Source organism: Stigmatopora argus, chromosome 6 (genome assembly GCF_051989625.1).
Source record: "Stigmatopora argus isolate UIUO_Sarg chromosome 6, RoL_Sarg_1.0, whole genome shotgun sequence".
In the NCBI taxonomy this organism is placed as follows: domain Eukaryota; kingdom Metazoa; phylum Chordata; class Actinopteri; order Syngnathiformes; family Syngnathidae; genus Stigmatopora; species Stigmatopora argus.
The window spans coordinates 16,196,328-16,221,084 of record NC_135392.1 but is presented as its reverse complement, the minus strand read 5'-3'; the positions used below and the strand labels follow the sequence as shown (position 1 = coordinate 16,221,084).

At 37.7% G+C, this 24,757-nt stretch overlaps 1 protein-coding gene across 1 annotated transcript; it reads right to left on the bottom strand.

Moving 5' to 3' along the window:
- Window positions 1-756: 756 nt before the first annotated feature.
- Window positions 757-17,235, bottom strand: fkbp5 (FKBP prolyl isomerase 5). The gene is made up of 11 exons (XM_077603310.1): window positions 16,825-17,235; window positions 10,363-10,493; window positions 10,140-10,284; window positions 8,356-8,498; window positions 6,533-6,647; window positions 6,292-6,448; window positions 6,024-6,114; window positions 5,856-5,939; window positions 5,587-5,772; window positions 3,387-3,626; window positions 757-2,765 (listed from the first exon to the last, which is right to left on the bottom strand). Exons 2-11 carry the CDS (start codon window positions 10,465-10,467, stop codon window positions 2,664-2,666), a joined length of 1,368 nt encoding a protein of 455 aa, XP_077459436.1. The 5' UTR covers window positions 10,468-10,493; window positions 16,825-17,235; the 3' UTR covers window positions 757-2,663.
- Window positions 17,236-24,757: the final 7,522 nt, after the last annotated feature.

Genomic DNA, 24,757 nt, shown 5'->3' with positions numbered 1-24,757 from the left:
TGTGATGACAAGTAGGCTTTTTGTGTTGTGATAACGACGACAGGGGCCTATGTCCGATTATTATTATTATTATTATTATTATTATTATTATTATTAATCCGGCCCGCCGACGTTGTCCAAATTATTGTAAAAATCAATGACCTCATTCATTTCCCTTTCCCTGCAATACCCTCGTTTCCTCGATAGATGGCGAACTAGTGCACCTTTTCATGCACTGGCAAAAAAGGGAGAACAACACAGTTCCCACTGAAATGTGAGTTTCTCTACTGTGTTAAAAATAGCAACTTGCACATGTACGCACAGCAGCAGTACAGTAGCTTAATTGACATGCCGCTCATCACTCTCAATTTAAAGACTGCTTTCTTTCGTTGAATAATATGTTCTTAATGTTGAAAGTAAATTTGAAAATAAATTTTCACCTTCAATTGTGTCTTTTTTCTTACATTTCAATCCCCAGGTTTGATAAATTACATTGCGTGTCCAAATGCTCCTGGCCCGGCCCCTCTGTCAAATTTTAATATCCATTGTGGCCCGCAAGTGAAAATCTTTGCCCACCCCTGGTCTTGTCCCACCTTAAGCTTCACCTGTCAGGAGCGGCCCGTTTGTCCCTCCATACCTATCTATTTATGTCTAAAATGCCTTTCCCATTTCTGCATCCTCACCCTTTTGCTAGTGTGACAACGAAATTTCCCGAATACGGGATGAATAAAGTTATTCAATCCAATCCAATAACAGGACTTCCAAGAAAGAGACAGGTTTTCCTTAATGCAAATGTTTGTTTAGTCTTTCTGAAGTGCAAAAAATACAAATAATAAAGAAAAAATACAATGCACACATGAATGGTATCTCAGACCATTTTCTGCCTGTATGTCTTGCATTAATGCCAGGTTCAAAGCATGAAAAACAATGGTGATGTTTACATGTAAACATTGTAAAGGATAACCCGTAGCATCCATTCAAACCCAGTTGGGAGATTGCCCATAGTTTTCTTAAGCATTTTGCCAATCATGTATTTTTTGGGTGGGGTGGGGGCTAAAAAAAGAAAGTGGGGGTGGGGGGTGGTGTATAAATAAGTCAAATCAATATGGAAATGATCTTTTAGATTTAAAAATACTTCATGCACACATCCCTATACAAAATGATGATAGCTATAACAATGCATTTAAAAAAAAATATTACAATTCACACAGCGATAAACAACATATTTAGGACAGCAAATGTTTTTAATTCTCAACATACCAATGTTTATAAAACATCTACGGTCATTGTCTGGTACTTTTCCAGACATTTAGTCAAACAATTGCCTGACTCAAGTGCATCATTTTCTGCTATTGACATTCACAAGATAAAAATAAATCCATAAAGGAGCACGTGTTCCTTGAATATTGCGCTAAATTATCTATATTTGATTTTATCTTATGACAAATAGCTTCGATACTGTCCCTAATCAGTACTGTATGTCACGTTCATAATGAAATGTCACTTTTTAAAACACCACATTCAATTTGTACATTAAATGTGGCGCCATCAGTCAGCATGCAAAGACTAACAGGAGATATATATTCAAAATATTAGACAGCAAACAATCATTTGATGATGTTGCAAGGCTCACTTTACAAAACTTGAAAATGTCCCCCAAAAACACATTGAGAACATGTTACCACCATGTTATCTTCAACTGTGGTATAGAAATCAGAGCATCATAAATTTAACATTTCAATGTGTGCGTGCGCTCTCAATATTGTCGCCATGTTTAGGAACTCCATTTTTCAAGACGTGCAACATTTTCTCACACATTTGTGTAGAAGTGCAATTTTAGACTCCGTGTTCATTTTTTAAAATGTTTTTTTTTTTTTGGCAAAGTCATTTTGTGACCTGAAGGTGCAATATCATTCAACTGACAGGAATGGATTGTTAAGCATAAAATGGAGAACAATAATATCTGAAGTTAATGTATCAGTTAAATAAATTGCTGTACATACTAGGGAATTGAATTTGAGGAATTTCTGTAAAGGGGACGCTTAATTTGTGTTATCACATGCAAGTATAAACAAGTTCATTCAGTTTGGACAGGAATTTATTTCGACAAATTGTGTGTTTTGTTTTGTTTTTGCCTTCGTTAAAACAATTCCACAATATATTTCTCAGTAGTTTACATTAAGTTCATCTGGATTGTTTTAGTTCCTAAGTATGTCCACAATTCCTCAACTAACTTTACATTACGGTTCAATTTCCAATTTCAGAATCCTTTTAGAATGAATTCCCATTTGTATTCCCATAAGTCATTTAAGCTCCTACTTGTAAAGATTGCATTTTTGGGAGAGCAAGAGAGAGCAAGAGAGAGCGTCGTTAATAATTGGAGGAAAACCAAGTCTTCCACCAATTTTCTTCGAGTAACTTTTCAGAAAAGAAAATTGCTAAAAAAATACACCATAAATTCAAGTTCCAGACCAAAACAGGCAATGGTGACATATGATTTCATACCCTAAAAAAAGCAAGGTTTGGAGATTTGGACATATTGCTGAGGCACATTTCATCTCAACTCCAAGGCTAATAATGCCTGTATTTAAACAAGGTGAGCCACACGCAGGACTGTTCCAGCAGTTTTGCTGTCGCCAACAAGGAGAAATGTATATTTTCCTTTAAGAGAAAATACTGGACTTTCACTGGTGTGACCTATCCTGACTCCGTCGACGTTTAAAGTCCAGTTCTCCGTTCATGCTGCTTTTCATGCTCTCATCCCTCTTCCTCTTGGTCCTCCCACCCTGTTTCCATCAAATCAGATACAGCAGTGATTATTCGCTTTGCATAAATCTTCATACATTTTCAGCTAAAATCATTATTCATTCATCAATCATCAAGTTGATCATCAAATTGACTGGTATAAAAGGAAACCTTCTATCATAACAAGCCAACAATACTGTAAATGACCACTAGAGGTTAGTATACTCCTGAAGAAGGCATACATATAAAATAATGGTGGAACAATTTCATTGTTTATTGGAGTGGAACCAACAATAACGAGTGGCAGTGTGAAACAACTCAAAATGAACTTAACAAAGATTTTTGGTATATATATATACCATATATACCATATATACCATATATACCATATATACCATATATACCATATATATACCATATATATATATACCATATATACCATATATATACCATATATATATACCATATATATATATATATATATATATATATATATATATATATATATATATATATATATATATATATATATATATATATATATATATATATATATATTGTATTGTATTGCATCTCATTAATAATTGCACAAGTGTGCATAGCAAAGGTGTGGAAAAATAGTTCTTACAATTGTATTGACAAGAATATAAAAAAAATTACACCTTTGCGTCCTTTTCTGCCAACTTCTGGAACATGTCAGCATATGTCTTCTTGTCTAGCTCGTGATGCTCCTTCATCTTTTTTTGGCATTTCACAATCTGGGTTTTAGCTGCTTGATTCAAGGGGTTGACTTGTAGCACACTTTTAAAATCCACCATGGCTAAGTGGAATTCATTTCTAAGTAAACGGGCCTCGCCACGACGATACAGGGCCTTCTCGTTGCAACTGTCAATAGCAATCACCTTTGGATACAAAAACAAAGTTAGAAATGGACAGGGCAACTACCAATGTATATTCTGTATACCAGGGGTGCTCATTACGTCGATCGCGATTAACCAGTAACTGGCGATCTACCAGTAGTATCTCGGACCAAGCTAGTATTGGTAGATTGCCTGAGAGTAAGATTTGTTCCAGTCTTTCCGGGCCTGAGCAATGGCTCGTTTATACCGACCGTGACATCCCAATGTGACCACCGCAATACTCACACTTACACTAAGATGTATAGTCATACCTCTACTTACGAATGCCTCTAGGTACGAAATTTTCAGGTTACGAAATTTTTCATATGCAAATGAGCGACTCTAGCTTCGAAAAAGATTCAAGTTATGAAATCCCCCAAAAAGTATTTGCATTTCCTCATCCGTTACTTTATTTTGAAAATATTCTCGCGGTTGCATTGATTCTCACTTTAGAACATCGCTACCCTCTACTGGGCTCACATTTCATCGCTCTCATTCTCTCTCATAATGGCAATAAAAGCATTCAATTCAATTTGCTGTCTCACAATAACCACTATACAGATGCTCCCCTATTTACGAACATTCGAGTTGCGAACAACGGTACATACGAACATGTCTGCGCATATGGCATATGTCGAAAAATGTTCAGAAAGAGATGCTGTAAGATCGTAAGTTAGATTTTGTATTGCGCGCCTTTTTCCGAGTAGTGCTTCTTTCCGCCGCTAATACCAACGCTTGGCGCTGTGAGAGCTCACCCAGCATCCACCTTCCTCTGGGAGGAGGAGGAGGAGGAGGAAGAAACGCCTGTCCCCATGAAGAAATTCGAGACGAAACTAAATAAAGCCATCACACTCTTCGAGCAGCAAGACCCAAATATTGAACGTTGCACAAAGTTTGCAAATCAATTGAATGATGCCATACAGTGCTACCTCATCATTTATGATGAAAAAAAGAAGAAAACTGCAATCGTCGTTAGATCGCTTCTTTCGGCCAGTTTCTAGTAAATCCTCCAAGGGAGATACTCGTCAACCCTCATCTTCTTCTCCTCGACCCTCAACTTCTTCCTACATTGAAGTTACGGAGGAGGAAGTAACTTCTGAAGCCCATTCCAGCGACGACGAAGACCCTCTCATGATATAAAATCCTCCTCTTCCTCCTCCTCCTCCTCCTCCATCATCTCCTTAAGCATTGAGTACATCTTCCAAAAGTAAGTTAAACTTCATTTTAACTTACGAACGAATTCACCCCACGAACGATCGCTCGGAACGTAACTCGTTCGTTAGTAGGGGAGCGTCTGTACATGTTTCAAGGTTCTCTCTTACATATCTGTCCTCATCGGCTAAATGCTCCCAATATTAATGATTGCAATTCCCCCTATATTAAGCAATTAAAAACGTACAAATACAATATTTTCACACACCCACACATAGGGCACAGGTAGAAGTCTAAAATGTGGTACAAAGTGGGAGGCTTTCGGACCTGGTAGAACGGGCTCTTTCCGCCATCTGGCGGACAAACACGATATTACATCTCCCATCATAACGGCCACAAAAGGAACTATTTGAGCGATGAAGGGCACATTTTCATGTGCTTTGTTTATTTTAAGACATTAATGAATAATTTCCTTATAATTTTCTCTCACTTTTTGTGTTTCCTCACATCTTTCATACAAAATCTGGACACCAATTTTAAAGAGTTTAGTTGGAAGTTGTGTGAGGACCGTGGAACGAATTAAGAGAATTTACATATTAAGTACCCCTACTTACAAAATGTTCAAGTTACAAAAAAGTTCTGGAACCAATTAATTTCTAATTTGCTGGCAATCGGACTTGGTACCAAATAACGCCTACTTCCTCGGAAGTTGCCTCATTGAAAAATAGATATTAAAGCAAAAAATTGTGAGCACCCCTGCTGGATACGGCTTATGTAATGCGCGGGGCCGTTACCTCAAATGCCAACTCACCTTGTTGCAGTTTTCCACTACGTGTGACAAATCTTGAGTACGCAGGAAACACAAGGCTAAATTGAGGTGGGCCGACAACAGAAAGTCATTTATCTGCTTCTGCTGCTCTAAGTCATTGCTGAACTCCATCTCCAGCCATGAAATAATGCGCTGGTACTGCATGATAGCATAGTTGTGATTTCCTAACTGAAAAAAATATATATATATTTTACTGTATATAATAACAAGAGGCACTATTTATCAAAATAGAAAAGTGATTATTTTTTTACCTTATAATACTGATTGCCTTTAAGTTTGATTTCTAAGGTCTGGCCCAGTTTTTCATGCAACTCCATTTCCCAGGACTCTTTAGCCTGAGAAAATACATTAGTGTCTGTAAAGGAAAGTTACAAATATTTTCGTATTAAAGTGTCAAAAAATAAATAAATTGTGCTTACCCTTTTAAAGTCCTTGAGAGTAACCTCATATACAATGTCTTTGTCTGGCCCAATTTTAAATGTTTGGTTTCCTTTGCTTCCAAAGCCATACCTGGAATGGTGGAGTAGAGGGGAGAGACATCACATTGAAAAAGGATGCAGAAACAACTTCCTGATTGGTAAAAATTTGCATTGAAACAATTGCTAATGAACAGGAACATTCAATGGCATGTCTTAGTGTAGTGCTTTTGAGGTGACGCAACAATATTTACTTCTAGTATTGGCTTACTTAGGAGTCAAGTAGAGTATGCAGCTCTCTCCTTTCTGCATCTTTTCCATGGCACGGTCAACCCCCAGTGGAACACCTTTATCCTCTGATTCAGTAACGACAAAGCTGACATCCCTGATGTCAAACAATCGACCATCACAGCTCCCTTCCAGATGCACTAAAGGGTGAGGTAACAGCATTTTGTAATATGTTTACCTACAACATGCATTTCAAAATGAGTATTTATCCCTGGGGCGGTTACCATCCACAATTGCTCCATCATTGGGATTAAAGTAGCCTTCCCCCTTGACCTTTATTCTCCGAATGATTCCACCATCATGTGTGAGGTTCTGTCCTTTGAACTTCAGTAGTTCAATCTGTTTCAATACACAAACACTGTGAGATGTGCAATTTAGGCAAAGACAGCAAAAAATTTAGCGGTGGACCAGACCAGGGGAAGTTTGGCATGGGAGGCGAAAGAGCATAAAAAACACGTAGGAGACAAACAAACATTCAATGGTTGATTCTTTAGCAGAATGTGTTGGACAATATTTCTTATGCCTATGTAATTAAAGTGGAGTTATAAAACAAACAAAAACTGGACAGTCGATTTGTCAGAAATAGATGACAAATACTACAGTAGAGTTTTTAAAAAATAATGTAATGTATAGACTACGGTATGACAGATTTCTTAATTTTTACTCATACTTGACTTTACAATGCCCTGCCCAATCTATTTGTGATGGATTTTAAATATTTTACTAGAAATGGTGACTGGTTATCTGTCTCCTTGTGCCCTCCAATTAGCTGCCCACCAATTCAAAATGCCTGGTGCCCGTAGTTAGCTGTAAGAGTGGAAAAAACTACCTATAGATGTCCAACATATTTTGACACTTTTTAGGGAAAGTGACTATTTTTGGCCACATATCAATTATTGTTAGCATCCCGCTAACCTTGCGGGGATAAGCGGTTTGGAAAATGAATGAATTATTTATGAGTCACAAGGGTCAAAATGTATTGGACATATGTCTAGCTTAGGTGTGGCTGTCAATCCTCACAATCGGTATGTATTGGACATCTATCACCATCAGTGGGGTGCAATGAGTGAAATACTACCAAGAAAAAAAGAGTGGTACTTTGTGGCCTTAGCCAGTGTACAGTGGTACCTCGAACTATGATCAGCTCGTGGTACGACGAAAATTTCGATCGAATAATTCGCCCGCAATACGATCAAAATTTCGAGATGCGAGAAAGCCAGGTGGCCATTACATGAGAGGCTGTTTATCATTGTAGCGCATTGTAGTCTTCTTTTGCCGTATCTCTTTTGTCTAAACAGATATCTACGGGCACTGAACGATTTATTCAGACGAGTTTCGACCATGAAACGCACAACGTGCATGCGCGGGCAAAAAGAGGGCTTTCTGGGTAATGAAGTATACTCGTGCTCACAACACCGCCCAGTTTTAGTTATATTAAACACATTTTATTACTATTAAACCACTAGTTATGTGTTTATTTGTTAATAGATGGCGAATTAGAAGAAATAAAACATTTTTTCCCAATCCAATATCCTGTTTTTGGTGTTTTTTCAGAGGGTTGGAACGAATTAACGCCCCCACTCCTCTCTCTGTCCGTCTCTCTCTCTTCCCCCTTCGAAATGCGTCTAATTTTACTTCTATTAAACACATTTTATTACTGTTAAACCACTAGTTATGTGTTACTTTGTTAATAGATGGCGAATTAGAAGAAACAAAACATTTTTTTCCAATCCAATATCCTGTTTTTGGTGTTTTTTCAGAGGATTGGAATGAATTAATTTGTTTTTAGTTCATTTCAATGGGAAACGGATTGAGCTCGTATGTCGAGGTACCACTGTATTTCTATTTTGTTGATTTTAATTTTTTTAATCTATTTATTTTTCATTAACATTGTATTGGGAATTGAACCCCATCTCAGAACGTTGAGGCAGACATGCTAACCACCGTCCCCACATATATATATATATATTTTTTTTTTCTAAGTCCCAACAATGTAGATTAATCTGGATGGTCACTCAGTGGAATGCACGCTCCCATCGATACCAACCTCAAATAGGACTGTCGAGTTGGGAGGAATTTTCTTAGGATTTCCCGCAGCACCATAAGCATACTCAGGCTTACACAGCAACGTGCATACCTCTCCTCTCCGCATCGATAACACACCGATATCCCATGCTTTGAGGACTTGTCCTGGTTGCAAGAAAAAAGAATAAGATTTATTGAAGTATGTTCATCACTGAGAAAAGAACTCCAAACCCTGAGGGAGTATACACTGATATCGAGTGTTTTTGCACATCACGCTACTTTTGAAAATAGACCAAGACAAATGATTAAAGGTTTGCTGTAAAGTGGCAACGACAGTTGTTGTTTATGATAACTAGCTATAGCAGGGGTAGGGAACCTATGGCTTGGGAGCCACATATGGCTCTTTTGATGGGTGCATATGGCTCTCCACGAACCTGTGAGGTAAACTATGGAAACTGCTGGTGAGAGAGCGCAGGAATAGGAGCGTTACGTTGGTATTATGGCATTGACACTACCCCAGCGCCTTATAATCTTTTTTTTTTCATTACACTCTTTTGCATGGATTTTCTCATTGATATTCATTGATTAGCAACGACGTAACAATGTTGTCAAAAGAATTCAAAGACTTTTTGTACTTTAAAAGTGGTGAAATCACTAAAAAAGGCACACATTTTCATGTATGTTGACTTTTAAATTCGGAGCATGGCTCTCAAAGATTAACATTTTAAAAATATGAATTGTTTATGGCTCTTTCCATCAAAAAGTTTCCCGACCCCTTAGCTATAGAGTCTACTTTTAAGGCAATAGTTGGAAATAAATGGCTTCTCTCCAACTACACTGACCGAACTCATTGCATAAACTTTCTAGCTGTCACGTTAAATAACACAACATGAGAGATGTTACAGAGCTCACTAAATTCGCTAAATGTGGAATGTCACGAGACCCAACATGAAAAAACAAGTTAGAAGAGTTTCTTTGTAACACAACAGGTTGTCAACATGATTTTTTGAACATTGAAGTCACACTCACTAAAAATGTGTCTTTTGGATCGTGTTTCTTTGGACAATTTATGATACATACTTAAGTGAAGCCTACCGTATTTATTTGAAGCAAAGTTTGGGTGCGCGTTATACATGAGGTCTTCGCTTTTATGACCAAATCCAGGGGAAAAAGTACCCTCTGCAGCCGTTAAAATTGGAGATGTGAAAACCTGTCTTTGTCCGCCAGATGGCGCGCGAGAGCCTGTTCTACCAGGGCCCAGGAGATATAATCAACCTTTTTTTTTTAAATAAAAGCTAGCGCTCTCTAAATAGCCTTCGGCAAGTTTATAGGGGAGGGTAAAATTAAAAAAAGTTGCTCCAGAGAAATGTTAGCGGGGCAACCACTCACTCGATTCCCCACCCAGGCGGCACTATCCTCACTCAATAAGAATGGAATCAATTGTTTGCTGAATCTGATGATGATGAATCAGAATGTTAAAAATGTAAAATATTATGATGATGAATTAGACAGAAGGATTTAAAATTGTAAAGATTTGATAATTTTGTTCATATTGGTAGTAGTTTGTTTTACCAGGTTGTGAATAAATGTTTTGTCATGACGACATGTTTTTAGCATTTGCCAGTTACCAGTACCAGTGCAATCCTTGGTGTGAGTTGAGAAAAAGTGAAAAAAAATGTAAACCAATTTTTAGTCTGAAATTATGGGTGCGTGTTATACTTGAATAAATATGGTACATATCAGATATTGTCATCTTTGACTCAAAAAAAAATCTAAATGGCTGCAGACACTTAAGGTTGCACATACCTCTGCCAACATTGAAGGAAAACGACTCCTTCCGCTCTCGGCTAGAGTCAAAGATCTCTCCATTGAGCAGCCTTCCAGTGTAATGTATGGTAACTCTGTCTCCGATCATTGGGAGCTCCCCATCCATCCCCTGATGCTTCACAACCTGAAAGTGGGATTTCATTTTCAGAAAAGAAACAACAGACAATCTCCTGTCTCCAAAACAATCAATAGAATTAAATACCTTGATTATTCCTTGGTCTTTTTTAACGGTTACATCAGTGCCCTTTGCAGCAAACGCAGCCGCAGCTGAAGGCCCGTCCAAACAAAACTCTTGATCAGTTGTCATTTCTGCTGGTGGACATCCCAGTGATGCTGGGGAATAGATCAAATTAAAATCTTGAGTTAACAATTTTATTAGTCCATGTATTTTTATACTCTAATATCTGCATGTCATCCATTACAGAGTTACCAGAATCCCATACATAGTGACTCAAATGAGTCTTTAATATTACAACTCAAATCCATTCCAAGAAATGCAGTCTGTACTGTGCTGGTAAATTGTGGCTTGACTATAAAAAAAATAAAAAAATAAACAAATGTATGCTGTGTACATAAGATGTTACCTCTACTGTAAGCTATGGTATTTTGTTCATATGTTAGGTAGATACACCTAAAAAAAAATGATATTGAATATTTTTGAGCAAAGCTTTTTCACTTTGCCTTGGCAACTGCTAAATTTCAGCTATCAATAAATTGAAAAACAAAGCCCATAATTTCACAATACTTAATTGTATTAATAATCATATCTTTCTTTAAAGGCCTGCCAAATGTGAGAAGCAAATATTGCAGCATTCTTAAGTCTGGCGGCCCGGTGGAGTGAGTGGTTAGCGCGTTAGCCTCACAGCTCTGGGGTCCTGGGTTCAAATCCAGGTCCCATCCACCTGTGTGGAGTTTGCATGTTCTCCCCGGGCCTGCGTGGGTTTACTCTGGGTACTGCGGGTTCCTCCCACATTCCAAAAACATGCATGGTAGGCTGATTGGACATTCTAAATTGCCCCTAGCTTTAGGTGTGAGTGTGCCTGGTTGTGCCCTGTGATTGGCTGGCCACCAATTCAGGGTGTCCGCCGCCTCTGGCCTGAAATCAGCTGGGATAGGCTCCAGCACCCCCCGCGACTCTAGTGACAATAAAGCGGTCCAGAAAATGAGATGAGAGATTCTCAAATCTTAGCAAAATTTGTAACCACACAATATATAAAATGCATACCATTGTATATTTGAGATCTCAACCAGCATGCCCATATTTTTGTAGGATTAACAATTTTATATTATTTTATTCATTCATTTTCTGAACTCCATAACCTCACAAAGGTCTTTGGGGGTGCAGGAGCCTATCCCAGCCCACTATGGGCACCAGGTGGGGGACACCCTCAATTGGTGGCTAGCCAGTCGCAGGTGACAAGGAGACGCTCACACTCATTCCTAGGGGCAATTTAGTGTTCAATATTTTTGGGATGTGGAAGGAAACAGGGAGTACCAGAAGAAAACCCATGCAAGCACAGGGAGCACATGCAAACTCCCTACAGTGGACCGACCTGGGATCGAACCCTCGACCCCAGAACTGTGAGGCCAACACTAACCAGTCGGTCACCCGGTCACCCTAATAATTTTATATGATAAAAAAAATATTACAATGTTCTTGGTGTAGTAATCCCTTCTTATAAACTATAGATTTTAATACATATGTTTTGTACACCCAGTACACATCAGTATTTTCTAATCACTTTGTGAACTAAAGAACACACCGTGTGTTACTTCTTTCCATGAGTACAGAAAAGTTGAAAAGCCAATTTTTGCTGGAAACTGTTCATCTGTTATCTTAAGCACATCAATTTCTTTGTAATAATGGAAAAGTGGTTAAAGAATTGACGGGCACAAAGGGAAAACATTGGGATGGATCATGTGGTTTGGAACAGGTTGTTTAATTTTGTTTTTGCTTTTTCTTCATAATTTAAGACTGTCTGTATTTTAAATATTCATTGCAATACTTATCACCATTAATGTCTACTTGTGTTTGTGCGAGTTGATATTATGCATATTTTCAAGGAAATATGCCAGCACATTCTTTTGGCTATGAACTCTCGGGTCAAATGAGATAAATAAACACGTGAAACGGACCTGAATTCCAGTCCCTTGGACATCCATTTATGTATAAAAATGAAGCTTTTATCATAGTGAGGTGACTCCTTAAAAGGAAAGCAGTGATACCAGACTTAAACAAAAAACAATCCCTAAATGACAGCAACAAAAACAATGCACATACATACACTTACTCTGATGACTCAAATCTGCAACTTACAACTTTTAGTAATGACAAGACAAAATATCATCTATCCACAGAACTGGCCTAATTTTTCTCAATTATTTTGACAATTAGTATTTAAACAGGGTGAGTGGTTAGCGAGTCGGTCTCACAGCTCTGGGGTCCTGGGTTCAAATCCAGGTCGGTCCAACTGTGTTGAGTTTGCATGTTCTCCCCGGGCCTATGTGGGTTTCCTCCGGGTGCTCCAGTTTTCTCCCACATTCCAAAAACATGCACGGTAGGCTAATTGGACACTCTAAATCAGGGGTCGGGAACCTTTTTGATGGAACGAGCCATAAACAATTCATATTTTTTAAATGTTAATCGTTGAGAGCCATGCTCCGAATTTAAAAGTCAATATACATGAAAATGTGCGCCTTTTTTAGTCACTTCACCACTTTTAAAGTACAAAAAGTCTTTGAATTCTTTTGACAACATTGTTGCGTTGTTGCTAATCAATGAGTATCAATGAGAAAATCCATGCAAAAGAGTGTAATGAAAAAAAAAGGATTATAAGGCGCTGGGGTAGTGTCAATGCCATAATACCAACGTAACGCTCCTATTCCTGTGCTTTCTCACCAGCAGTTTCCATAGTTTACCTCACAGGTTAGTGGAGAGCCATATGCACCCATCAAAAGAGCCATATGTGGCTCCCGAGCCATAAGTTCCCTACCCCTGCTCTAAATCGCCCCTAAGTATGGGTGGATATGCATGGTTGTCCGTCTCCTTGTGCCCTGCGATTGACTGGCCACCGATTCAAGGTGTCCCCCGTCTCTGGCCCGGAGTCAGCTGGGATAGGCTCCAGCACCCACCGTGACCCCAATGAGGATAAAGCGGTTCAGAAAATTAATGAATGTATAGTATTCAAACACACACCCTCAATTCCTCTAACTAAATCAGGTTTGTCTCAAATTAACAGGCCCACAAAAATAAGTGATTTCAAATGAGATGGTGATAATTTCAGCATGAATACTTTTGTAAAAATTGTCAAGTTTCTTGTAATGAAAAATAATCTGCTTTGGTACAATTAAGGTTCAGAAATGATACACTAATGAAAATGCCATTAAACAAGCGCAATAGATCTTTGAGGTTGCCATGGTGATGAGTGAGAAAAGGCATCTGAAAAGAAGTGTAGTTTGAGGTTCAAAGGAGGATAAAATCAGTAAGACGTTGTTTTTCCGTCATAACAAAAAAAGGAAAATTGGTGGGAACAAGTTAAATTAGCAGTGGCATACAGTAGAATCCCTCAAATTAGATGGCGTATAATAATTATCGAGTGAATGATATGACCACATCGGCTGTAAGAATGTGACTAAAATTGCTCTAAAGACAAACTGGCATTTTTTTCTCTCCCTTTTTTATGTCGCTGCCTCTGATGAGTACGTGTGAGGAGATAATGTCAATAGAAGAAAAAAATTTAACTTGTTTTAGGAAGGTGACAATCAGGAGTCCTAACTCCTGGATGCTCAATACCACATGTACAGTAAATACTAGGGATGTCCCGAACACATATTTTTGCATGTGAGTACCGTCTAAATAACCAAATTTTGTAGATCTGTCGATACAGAGTCGTGATCCGATACCTCGGAAATGTATTAAGCATCCAAATGTCTTTTTTTCCTATTGAAACAAAGCTATCCAACATTAAAGCCGAACAAGAAAGTTATTAGCGAAAAAGTTTTAATTTTTATTTGCAAATCAGTTTAAAATACATTTAAATATTTGGTTCTCATTAATAAACATTTAATTTAAAAAAAAGTCCTGCGAGACTTGTGAGGATAAACGGTATGGACAATGAATGAATAAAAAAATAGTCCAATGTGATAAATTGAGCTCTTAATTTTCATGTTTTTGTTCACCAAAGTTTTTTTCACCAGTGTAGATTTAAATATATAGTAGGAAACATACTGCGTGAGTATTTCTTTTAATAAAAGAAATGACATAGTGTAATAAATTAAGCTAATTTTACTTATTTTCTTGACTTTTATATTGTCCTTGAGCATGTTGTCTTTGTTCTGTGAAGTTTGTTCAACTAGTCTAAATATAAATACATAGAATAATACACTGTGTATGTATTTTTGTAATATACCTCAATATTAGATTTTGTTTTCTTTAGCCCTTAACTCTTTCACTGCCATTGACAGATCTAGACATCAAATCCTTTCCAAATGTAAAGGCTGGGGCTCTTGCTTAATGAATTGGACGTCTATCACCATCAATGGCAGCCAATAATTTAATAAATTCATTTTAAAAACACGATGTTTTTTTTCCAAATGCTGATCCATTATCTGCCACGATTTGCTATCACATGATTGCATCTCTAGTAAAGTCAATACTGCATAAATCAACATTAGTATTAAAAGAAACACAACAAAAGTGAAAAAGCGAGCCATTACTATAATCCTCCCACCGTGGGTTTGTCATCAAATGGATGAGCACATGTTTACATTACACCAACCATGAACTTATTTTTACACTAGCATGACAGTAAAGAAGGTTAAAAAGGATGATGTGTAAAGATAACATGTCAGCAGCAAGCCTATCTTGCACACGTCATTTTATTCCATTACCTGATTTCAGACTGTTTTCCATTTCAGACAAAATTCTAATGAAATTCAGTTTTCATCCAATTCAGGCCGCAGTGGGTTGAAAAAGCAGAAGAGTTCAACCACTCTCTGGACATTCTAGTTTTATTCAAATCAGTCAAAGTAGTGTATTAGCTCACACACTTTGATATGTCAGGAGAGCCTGTAAGAACATCGTGTACTAAGGTAAAACAAGCTCATCCAAGAGAAGAACAAAATAACCTCTGGAGGAAACAAAAGATGAGGACAAAGTGTGCTCCCTTGTGCTGGGAAGAGGTGTTGTGTTTTATGACATTCGGAACCGTGACAACGTGATGAAACACCTGAATCCAATGAAATTCAAGTTCCACTCTTTGTTTTGGTTCCTTTGTTCGCATGTGCAATGACAAGTTCCTCATATTTCAATAGTTCACACCTTTCCCCCCATTTTATTCTCTTTTGTAAAAGTTGTCTTTTTGAGTGTAATGATTACAATTTCCAAAAAGATCAACTGAGTAGAAATTGGAATTATTAATTGAGGCCACTTCAACTAAGCCAATGTATTGTCTGTGATTTTGATGTATTGAGCATAAAAACTCAATGACTTTATGCTTTCATACTTTATTTATGTTGTTACTTTATGATTTTATAGTTAAATGGTAAATTCTCTAGATTAAATTGTTGCAAACCTTTAATAATCATGTGTGTGGGTGGGTGTGTGTGTATGTGTGTGTGTGTGTGTGTGTGTGTGTGTGTGTGTGTGTGTGTGTGTGTGTGTTTGTGTGTGTCTGAACACAATGTTCCTTCTATTCACGGTTCCCAACCGGTGTAGAATGATGGTGTAAAATCCCAGCCCAGATAGTATATGAAACCTGTTTTCTTACACATCATAGCATCTATTAATATATTAATCACATTTACATGAACCAACTCTTACATCAACTGTGGTGGTGTAATCTTTCCATATGTCCAACTAGCATGCGTAATAAAAAAAAAATGATGTACTTAAACTCAAAATTCCTACGCAGGACTCCGAAAGCCTCGGAGACACGTTTTTGATTTTTCCAGAGTGAAAAAAATCCGTCAAACACCCTTATTTGGTCAACAATAAATTATTATGATAATATTAAAAAAAATAATCATCTTTATAGTTGCTGAATAGAGAATTATACGTACACTGTAAATAGGCATCATAGATGACTTTTTTTCTTGTAGTATTTTTGTGTAAAATGATGATGTATTTAGATTCATATGGCATCATGTATTCAAATGCATTTAAAAAAAATATTAAAAATTATTTATAAAAATAAAATGGTAAACGCAAGATTTATAGTAGTTTCCAAATGTGTAGGGAAGCACAAAGAGTTGCTATGCTTTGGGGGGTTTTGGTGATAATCCCCCCAAAAATTTCTCAGATTTCCCTTACAACACATTGATGTGAAATCAACATTCACATCAGATCTCACTGTAAGTTGATGTTTTATTTATGATCTCCACTATTTTCTCCATTTCACAATATTCTGAAACCATAAAAAGCTTATCATTTGCATTCATATCCTAAAACTGTCACCAGGGGGGATTGTCACCAGTGGGCTTGCTATACCTGCAACCTCAAATGCCCCCAGCCAACTTCTATGTTGTGACAGAATAAATAAATAAAATAAACCGCTGACATCCTCAAAATGGACAAAATTTCAGAAGACATTAACAAAAAAATCAGAGGAAATCGATCCCTCGAAAGCGCAACTAACACAAGTCAACAAAATAAAGAGCAACTCACTTTTTCCTTGTGCTTCTTAAAATACAAGTCCACCTGGGTCAAAATGAACTATAAAATGTCAAATCCTGGTCAAATGAGTGCTGTGGGTTCCGCGTCACGGTACGCGATGTTCGCCGCCGCGCTTCTCGCTTCTCGCTCCGGATTCCGTCGCCTTGTGTCCGGCTTCGACGTAACAAACGCACCGGTCGGTCACATGGGACACGCACGCCAAAATGAGCCGGGTGGACGTCCAGAGGCGGAAAATACGCAGAAAGAGAGAGAGAGATGCGGGAATTCGAGAGATGCGGGAGGGGCGTTCGCTATGAAATTAAGGGCAGGTTTTGGAAAGGAGCCACAAAGTAACACAATGTTCCGGCTGTACCGCCGCTGCCGCTGCTGATGAGAACACTGTGTTCCAAATAGACACACTGACCTGTAACCCGTTCTGTGCCGAGTTTGGTCTGCGGCCTGTGGGGAGGGAACAGGCTGTTCCGTTGCAGGCAGGCTGTCCTCCCACTCCGGTCAGCTGACAGTTCGGATCGTCAACAGCACCAACAGCGCCGTGTAAACGGAACACAGCCCCCCAAGGGCACAAGGAGACAAACAACTATTCACACTGACATACCTAGGCGCAATTTAGAGTGTCCAATCAGCCTTCCATGCATGTCTTTGGAATATGGGACGAAACCAGAGAACCCGGAGAAAACCCACGCAGGCCCGGAGAGAACATGCAAACTCCACACAGGTGGACCGACCTGGATTTGAACCCAGGTCTCCCACTGTGAGGCCAACGCGCTAGCCACTCAGCCGCCGGGCTGCCCATTAATAAACAAATATATGTAAATATGTAAGAAGCCGAGGGCTAATTTCTATCTTTAGTCCCTCTTTTGAAAGAGTTTTCATGGTGAATACTCCATTTGTTTCAAACTTATACTGCATGTTGTTTTTTTGTATGAAGAAGATCAACACACCCCACACGATGAGGTTAACAGCTATGGAAAATGTATGAATAAATGAAAAACAATCATGCTGTGTATCTCTAAAGCAGGAGTGGCTAACACGTGGCTCTCGAGCCGCATGCGGCTCCCGGCCTAAATAAATGCGGCTCCTTTCTTTTTATCATTATACAGTGAGTCTTTGACACATTTAATTTTTTTCTTATTCATATACTCTCTTAAAACACACTTAAATTCATCAGGGCCCATTAAAACAAATAATAAATTATATTCAAAAACATAATTTGGCAGATTAGATTTTTTTAAATTCTGATGTAAGGTGTGGCTCTTTGACTCTCACAGTTTAAAATGACAACCCTGCTCTAAAGGTTGTCAAAATGGGGTGTGCTAAATACCCAGGGGTCCACATATTTTGCATAAATCATGTTACTTTTTTAACCCTTTAAGGGACCGCAGTCAATACAGTGGAGCGTTATTCATGTGGTGGTGGGAGGGCTACATACTGAATTTGATAGATTGGTTATCGCTGAGCCACAACGCATGTTGCAAAATAAAAAGTTTTAATCACATTTTGCTGTCAGCCATTTGTTGCTGAGTAACAACTCTGGCGGACGGTGTCTTTGCGCACTACGTCCTTTTTCATTTTATCTCATTACAGTGGCGTTTTTGTATGTTTTTATTTTTCTTTAGTCTAAATTTCAATCATTTTATCAGGAAATTGTTATAAAAGTATTCATTCATTCATTTTCCGACCCGCTTATTTTCACAAGCCTCAGGGGTGCTGGAGCCTATCCCAGCTAACTATGGGCACCAAGCGGCGGACACTCTAAATTGCCCCTCGATGGGAATGTGTGCATGAATGATTGTTCATCTGCCCTGCGATTGGCTGGCAACCAATTTAGGGTGTCCCCCAACTACCACCCACAGTTGGCTGGGATAAGCACGACCCTTGTGAGGATAAGCGGTACAGAAAATGAATGAATGTTCTTCAGGACAGTTGGGAATGTGGGTTGGCTGGAAAGTCTCAAGCCTATATGCTTTGTTTTATTTGTTGTATGTTACATTCTGGTTGTGCAGTAAAACTTCATTTTCATCATCTTCACTTCACCTTCGTTATACTGCGCAGCTTTCATCACCTTTTTTAAATTAAAATCAAGTAGAAAAAAGCTATTGTCATTGTGAGGACAGTACTTAAAGTTTTTACACATATATTCTAGATAGGTTATAATTAAATAATAAAGCATTACAATATTTACATATGCATATAACTGTAACATTTAATATATATACACTTCTATGTAGTATTGTATAGACGTGATAACAGTATATAGTTATAATAGGGGTGATACTACTTTGCGTTCTTTTTGTTTTTGTTTTTTAATCCCTGTGATGTCTGGTCCACATTATCCATGAAATTCGAGGGAAGATTGTGAGTATTTTTGTGTTGAAATGTGCCTTTAAGGCACTGGCCAACATTTAAATGAGGATCTATGAATATAGAAAAACGTGTCCATTCACGATTCTGTTTAGTATGAGTATCTTTGCCGTGCTCCTTCCGTGATTACGTTTTATTTGTATGCGTCACTGTTGGTCCCGTCATCGCACTCCTTTCTATTTAATTTCACTCGAGTGGCAGCATGTCTAAGTTTACCCAGTAACTCATTTTAGTAGTAGTAGTATGAAATTGGTGTTGGGATTAAGACGGAGTATTTGGAAAATTTTCTCTCCTTTTTCATGTAAATATCCGAAATGTTTCAGCAACAATATTGTCAAAAATATCAAAAACAATTTATTGCAACTGATTGCAACAAAAGTGTACGTACTAAAATCAAAAGTTTTCCTTTCATTTCATAGGATATCACTTTTGATTTTTATCTCATCTATTATTGTTAAAAGAAAAGATGGTATGAAATTAGTGATTTTCTTTCCTAATTACAATTAGCCACAGCCAAAAACAAGACTTGACCTCCCTCTGAGTCTACTGGGAAATAAGAGTTCCAGTAAAAAAAAATTAAATAAATAAAACAGCCCTAAGGCCTTTTCTCGAAATAGCACACCAGAGATGGGACATTGTGATTTCATAGGAATGTTGCAGAAGTGATCATTGGAAAATTGTCTGGAGATTCTGCTAGGAGACATGTTGAACATGGTGGACAACCTGTGTAACATCTGTAGGGTTAAGGAATCACCTCATACTGCTCTTGGACATAATTACTCAAGCCAAAACCAGCATGAGTAGAAAACCAACCGAAAAAATGATCAAGAGTGAGAAACTTGAAATGACCTCCCCATGTAAAACCAGTCCTGTTTAGATTGTTTTCTTGATGTTGCCACTGTACTGCACCTGTTGTTAATTCCATGTACACTAATATAGCTGAAAAAGATAACTGATGTCCAACTGCTTAACTAACCAGAAAATTATCAGATCAATCCATTTCAATCCAGGCTCAATATAAAAAGTGTTCCTTTAATTTTTGTGAACATCGTACTTTGGGGTATCTTTATACTTTTGGATTATTTTGTTGCTTGTAGTCCTTAACTCATTCGCTTTTATTGATATTTATAGACATCAAATCATTTTCAACACTGTTATCGTTTCTAACTGCCATTGACGAGAGACCACCAATCCAAATGGATTGGGGGCTAGGAGCCATTAAAGGAAGCAAATACGTTATTATTTAAATTATCTGATTCCAATCATCTCTTTAGCAAATACACGTGGAAGGTTTCAAGTTGGCCCTTGGATCTTTTGATTTATTTTTTTAAAGTGGCCCTGGACACCCGTGATTTAACCCCGAGTACGGGATGAATAAAGTTTAGTATAATATAATCTAATCCAGACATTGATATGTACAGGACTAACCCTAGTTAAAGCAGCAACTTCTGATTATTCAGTGTGACAAATAGTTCATATTGTCTTAAGACATTATTCTCAGTGTTTTTATGCATGTGGTCCCATAAACGAAGTGATGCTAACATGCAAAGATTTTGCAAGCTATAATTCTGATTGACAGTGCCAATACATTGCATTTATAATGTCAGACCAGAAAATTCAAACGTCTCAATTTTCCATAAATGTTTTGTTGTTGCCTGAAATGAGCTGGACACAAGAAAACAATTACTAAATTTAAGGATTGGTATTCCTTGTAGGCCAAGGGTGTCAGACTCAGGTTGGTTCGCGGGCCGCTTTAACGTCAACTTGATTTCAAGTGGGCAGGACCATTTTAGATATAATATTTAGATTTTTTTTATAAATGGATTAAAAGAACTGGATTAAAAGCCCTGAATATTCATTTTTTTATAGATCTAAAACAATGTTTATTTTAGCTTTTTTATATATATGTTTAGATTACAAAATGATTTTTGAACTAAAAACACAGAAAAAAATGATTAAAAATTTACAATTATTGATTTAATAAGGGGCAAATCAGGAAATTTAATATACATCTATACTCTTCATTTTAATTTGATCCTAAAACAAAAAGTCGGCACTCATGATTTACTTTCCCGGGCCACACAAAATGATTCGGCGGGCCAGATTTGGCCCCCGGGCCGCCACTTTGACACATGTGTTGTAGGCTATAAAACATAACAGGCGCAACCAATGCTAGTCATACATCTCCTTTTAGAAATAACTACTATAAACGCTCCTTCACTGTTAAGCATTCCATTACTAGGGTGTAGTAGTTAAACAAAAAACAATCCATGTAGTACAGCTCTTTTCAACTGGAATTTAAAATTTAGAACAAACATTGTTGTGAAAATAATGCTCATTCACAATGTCAAAAATGACCGACAATACTAACAGGAAACAAAAAGAAAGTGTTGTTGTACGAACAATACTTGCACGCCAACTGTCCGTCCTTCCATTTACACCCTTTAATGGAACTTGCTTCGTCATATAATGTGCCACCCAGTTGTATAATAGCGCGACTGCAGCATTGTTCTTTTGGGAAAGCCTACTCAAGCATGTCCAAGTTGTGCACACAAGCAATTTTTTTTTGCTTACCAGGAAACAAACATTGTGGATTACAAAAACTTTTGTTAATGAATATGCTTTGGATGGTAATTACAGACCGTTGTAAATGACTATCAGATCTTGTGTTTGGTGTATTGCTGGGGTGGCGAACAAATTACACACAAAGAGCAAACATTTTAAACTGTGAGAGTCAAAGAGCCACACCATGCAGTGACTTGCCAAAACAGACACACAATTAAAATCATTTTATTACCAAAACACTTTCCATCCTTTTTTATTATTTGTTTTTAATGGGCCCTGATGTATCTGATTGTGTTTTAAGAGAATACAAATAAGAGAAACATGAAACGAAGCAAAGAGCTGCATTCAATTTAGCCAGGAGCCGCATGCGGCTCAAGAGCTGCATGTTCGCCAGCGCTGGTGTATTGTGTAGTGTTATCTGCATTTTTGTTGTGCTGTACATTTTGACCAGAAAATTAAAAAAAATGTTTATTTATATATTGTTGATTTAGAAATTTGATGTTGAAATGAAAAGGCTTAAATTCCTTAAATATGACAGATTATTTCTAGGAAATACCATAAAAAGATGAAACATTTTTAAAAATGTGATTAATTTTAATTCATGTTCTGACCAAATTTACAATTTTCTTTTCACAAATCTTCTGCTACAAAATATGATTTGTGAATGATATCCAAAAGTTAATTGGAGTGAGCTTGTTTTTATGTAAATGTATATAATTTATATTTAGTGTGTTTGCTATTAATCAATTATTTATTGCCTTTTTATAGGGCAATCTTACAGGGTGAAATTTGTTAAAAAAATAAAGTTCAAGTTATTAATTGTGCTTCATGGTCTTGTTTGCTGAGCCAAATTTAAATCTGCAAAGAACATAGTAAACCATGCTCTTATTGCATAAAACAACTCAATGTCATTTCATCATCATTTAAAAAAGGAAAACTTCATAGACCTCCAAATCAAAAAAATGCTACCTTAGCTAAAGAAAGTGCAATCAATTTACCCTTTACCGCTTGTCAACATTTTATTCATCAAGAAAAGTAGACAAATGGGTTATTGCAACAAAATGCATTTTCTTTAGACATTTTTAGCAGTGGTAAAATCATATTCTTAATACAAAAATATTTTATTTTAATTTGTTTTACATTGCCTTGTGAAATCAGATGTAAAGTTGGATTTTCTTTCAGTCCTGCAAGCATTCTAAATGTTGATCCCATCGTTGCATAGAAGAACGCTGCCTAGCCACATTACTGGCACACACCCAACCGGGAAGAGAACATGGTGATCTTAATGTAACAAGGGTGACATAACACAAGTGAATTTGTTCTGTCTGTCCGCTGGGAGTTTGTCACCCAAATGAATAATAACAGTAGAAGTGCCAGAAAAAGCCTGCCTCTCATATGCTGATGGAAATTTCCATTCAAGAAAGCAAAGATAATGTAAAAAAAAACAACTCTGATCAAAGAACACAAACAGCCGTTCATCGTGCAGCGCCTCCCACCTATTGATAAGAAACGCTACAACAGTGCAGTACTAACCATGCAGGTTTTTGCAGTTGTTTTTCACAGATTTGCATAATATTGCAGCATGTTCTCTACCTCGCTATGCTTACATGGAAGTCACAATGACCTCATCTGACTTGACGTGAAATGAAATACTTGAACAATGTTTATCCTGACGCACATGTGTAAGATAAGACTGCTTTTCCATCCTGCCTTTGTTCGGGCCAAATCTTTATACTTCTATTAAAACACCCAGATCATCTGTTGCTTTTTTTGTCAAATATATATTCATTACAATCTTTTATACTTTGTACTACAAATGGATGTAAGCAGGGGTTAACTTGTACTGGATCCTACAGGAACTGGATCCGGCACTTCCTGGTTTTGGCCTCACTGTATTTCGTTCGTTTTTATTTTGATTAGGCCAATCTGGCACCTTATTGACCAGTTCTATCGTAATTAATTTGTAAACTTGGCCACAAGTGTGGAGTATTGCATTCAACATCATTGGCTGTGACCAATGGGAATGTTATATAACATTATATACTGTCATGTCTGTTAATATGTCACCTTACTGGGCGGTCCAGTGGAGCGAGCGGTTAGCGCATCGGCCTCACAGCTCTGGGGTCCTGGGTTCAAATCCAGGTTACATCCACCTGTGAGGAGTTTGCATGTTCTCCCCGGGCCTGCGTGGGTTTCCTCCGGGTACTCCGGTTTCCTCCCACATTCCAAAAACATGCATGGTAGGCTGATTGGACGCTCTAAATTGCCCCTAGGTATGGGTGTGAGTGTGCATGGTTGTCCGTCTCCTTGTGCCCTGCGATCGGCAGCCGGGATAGGCTCCAGCACCCCCCGCGACCCTAATGAGGATGAACCGGTTCAGAAAATGAGATGAGATGAGATGTCACCTTACAGGGACTACATATGATGAAGCTAAGACATATGCGGAAGAGAGAAGTAAGGGGAAGAAATGACAGTGGTGAGTCCAGTCGTGGGTGGCTAAGGGACCTACAATTGCCACAGACACACAAAGAAAAACCCAAAACAGAGAGAGCGGGCATTCATTCATGCTCGTCTTGTAGTGTTTTGGACAACTAAAATAATTATGCGGAATATGTATCAGTGTGCTGCCTCGCAAATTGTTCATCAGTGTGCTGCCTTGCAAATTGTTTAATAAAATCTTAAAAAACAAAGATTTAAGTTTGTGTTAGGTATTATAAGATCTGATATTTTTTTCAAACCTGTTGTGCCATTAAATACGGACTGCAAATGACCTTCTAACCATATAGTGATGTGAGTATGAATCATTATACATAATTTTCATCAAGATTTAACGTGTTTATTTTCTGAAATGGAGCCTTGTAAGTCCTCAGCAGTGAATTTCCTGTCATGCACATCACTGTGGAGAAAGACTACGCTAAGCCTATTCCAGCTTGGTTTGGATTTTAAGTCGCCGTTGAAAATGCATCCTAAGCATCCTGGCAGCGAATGACCCCAGGAA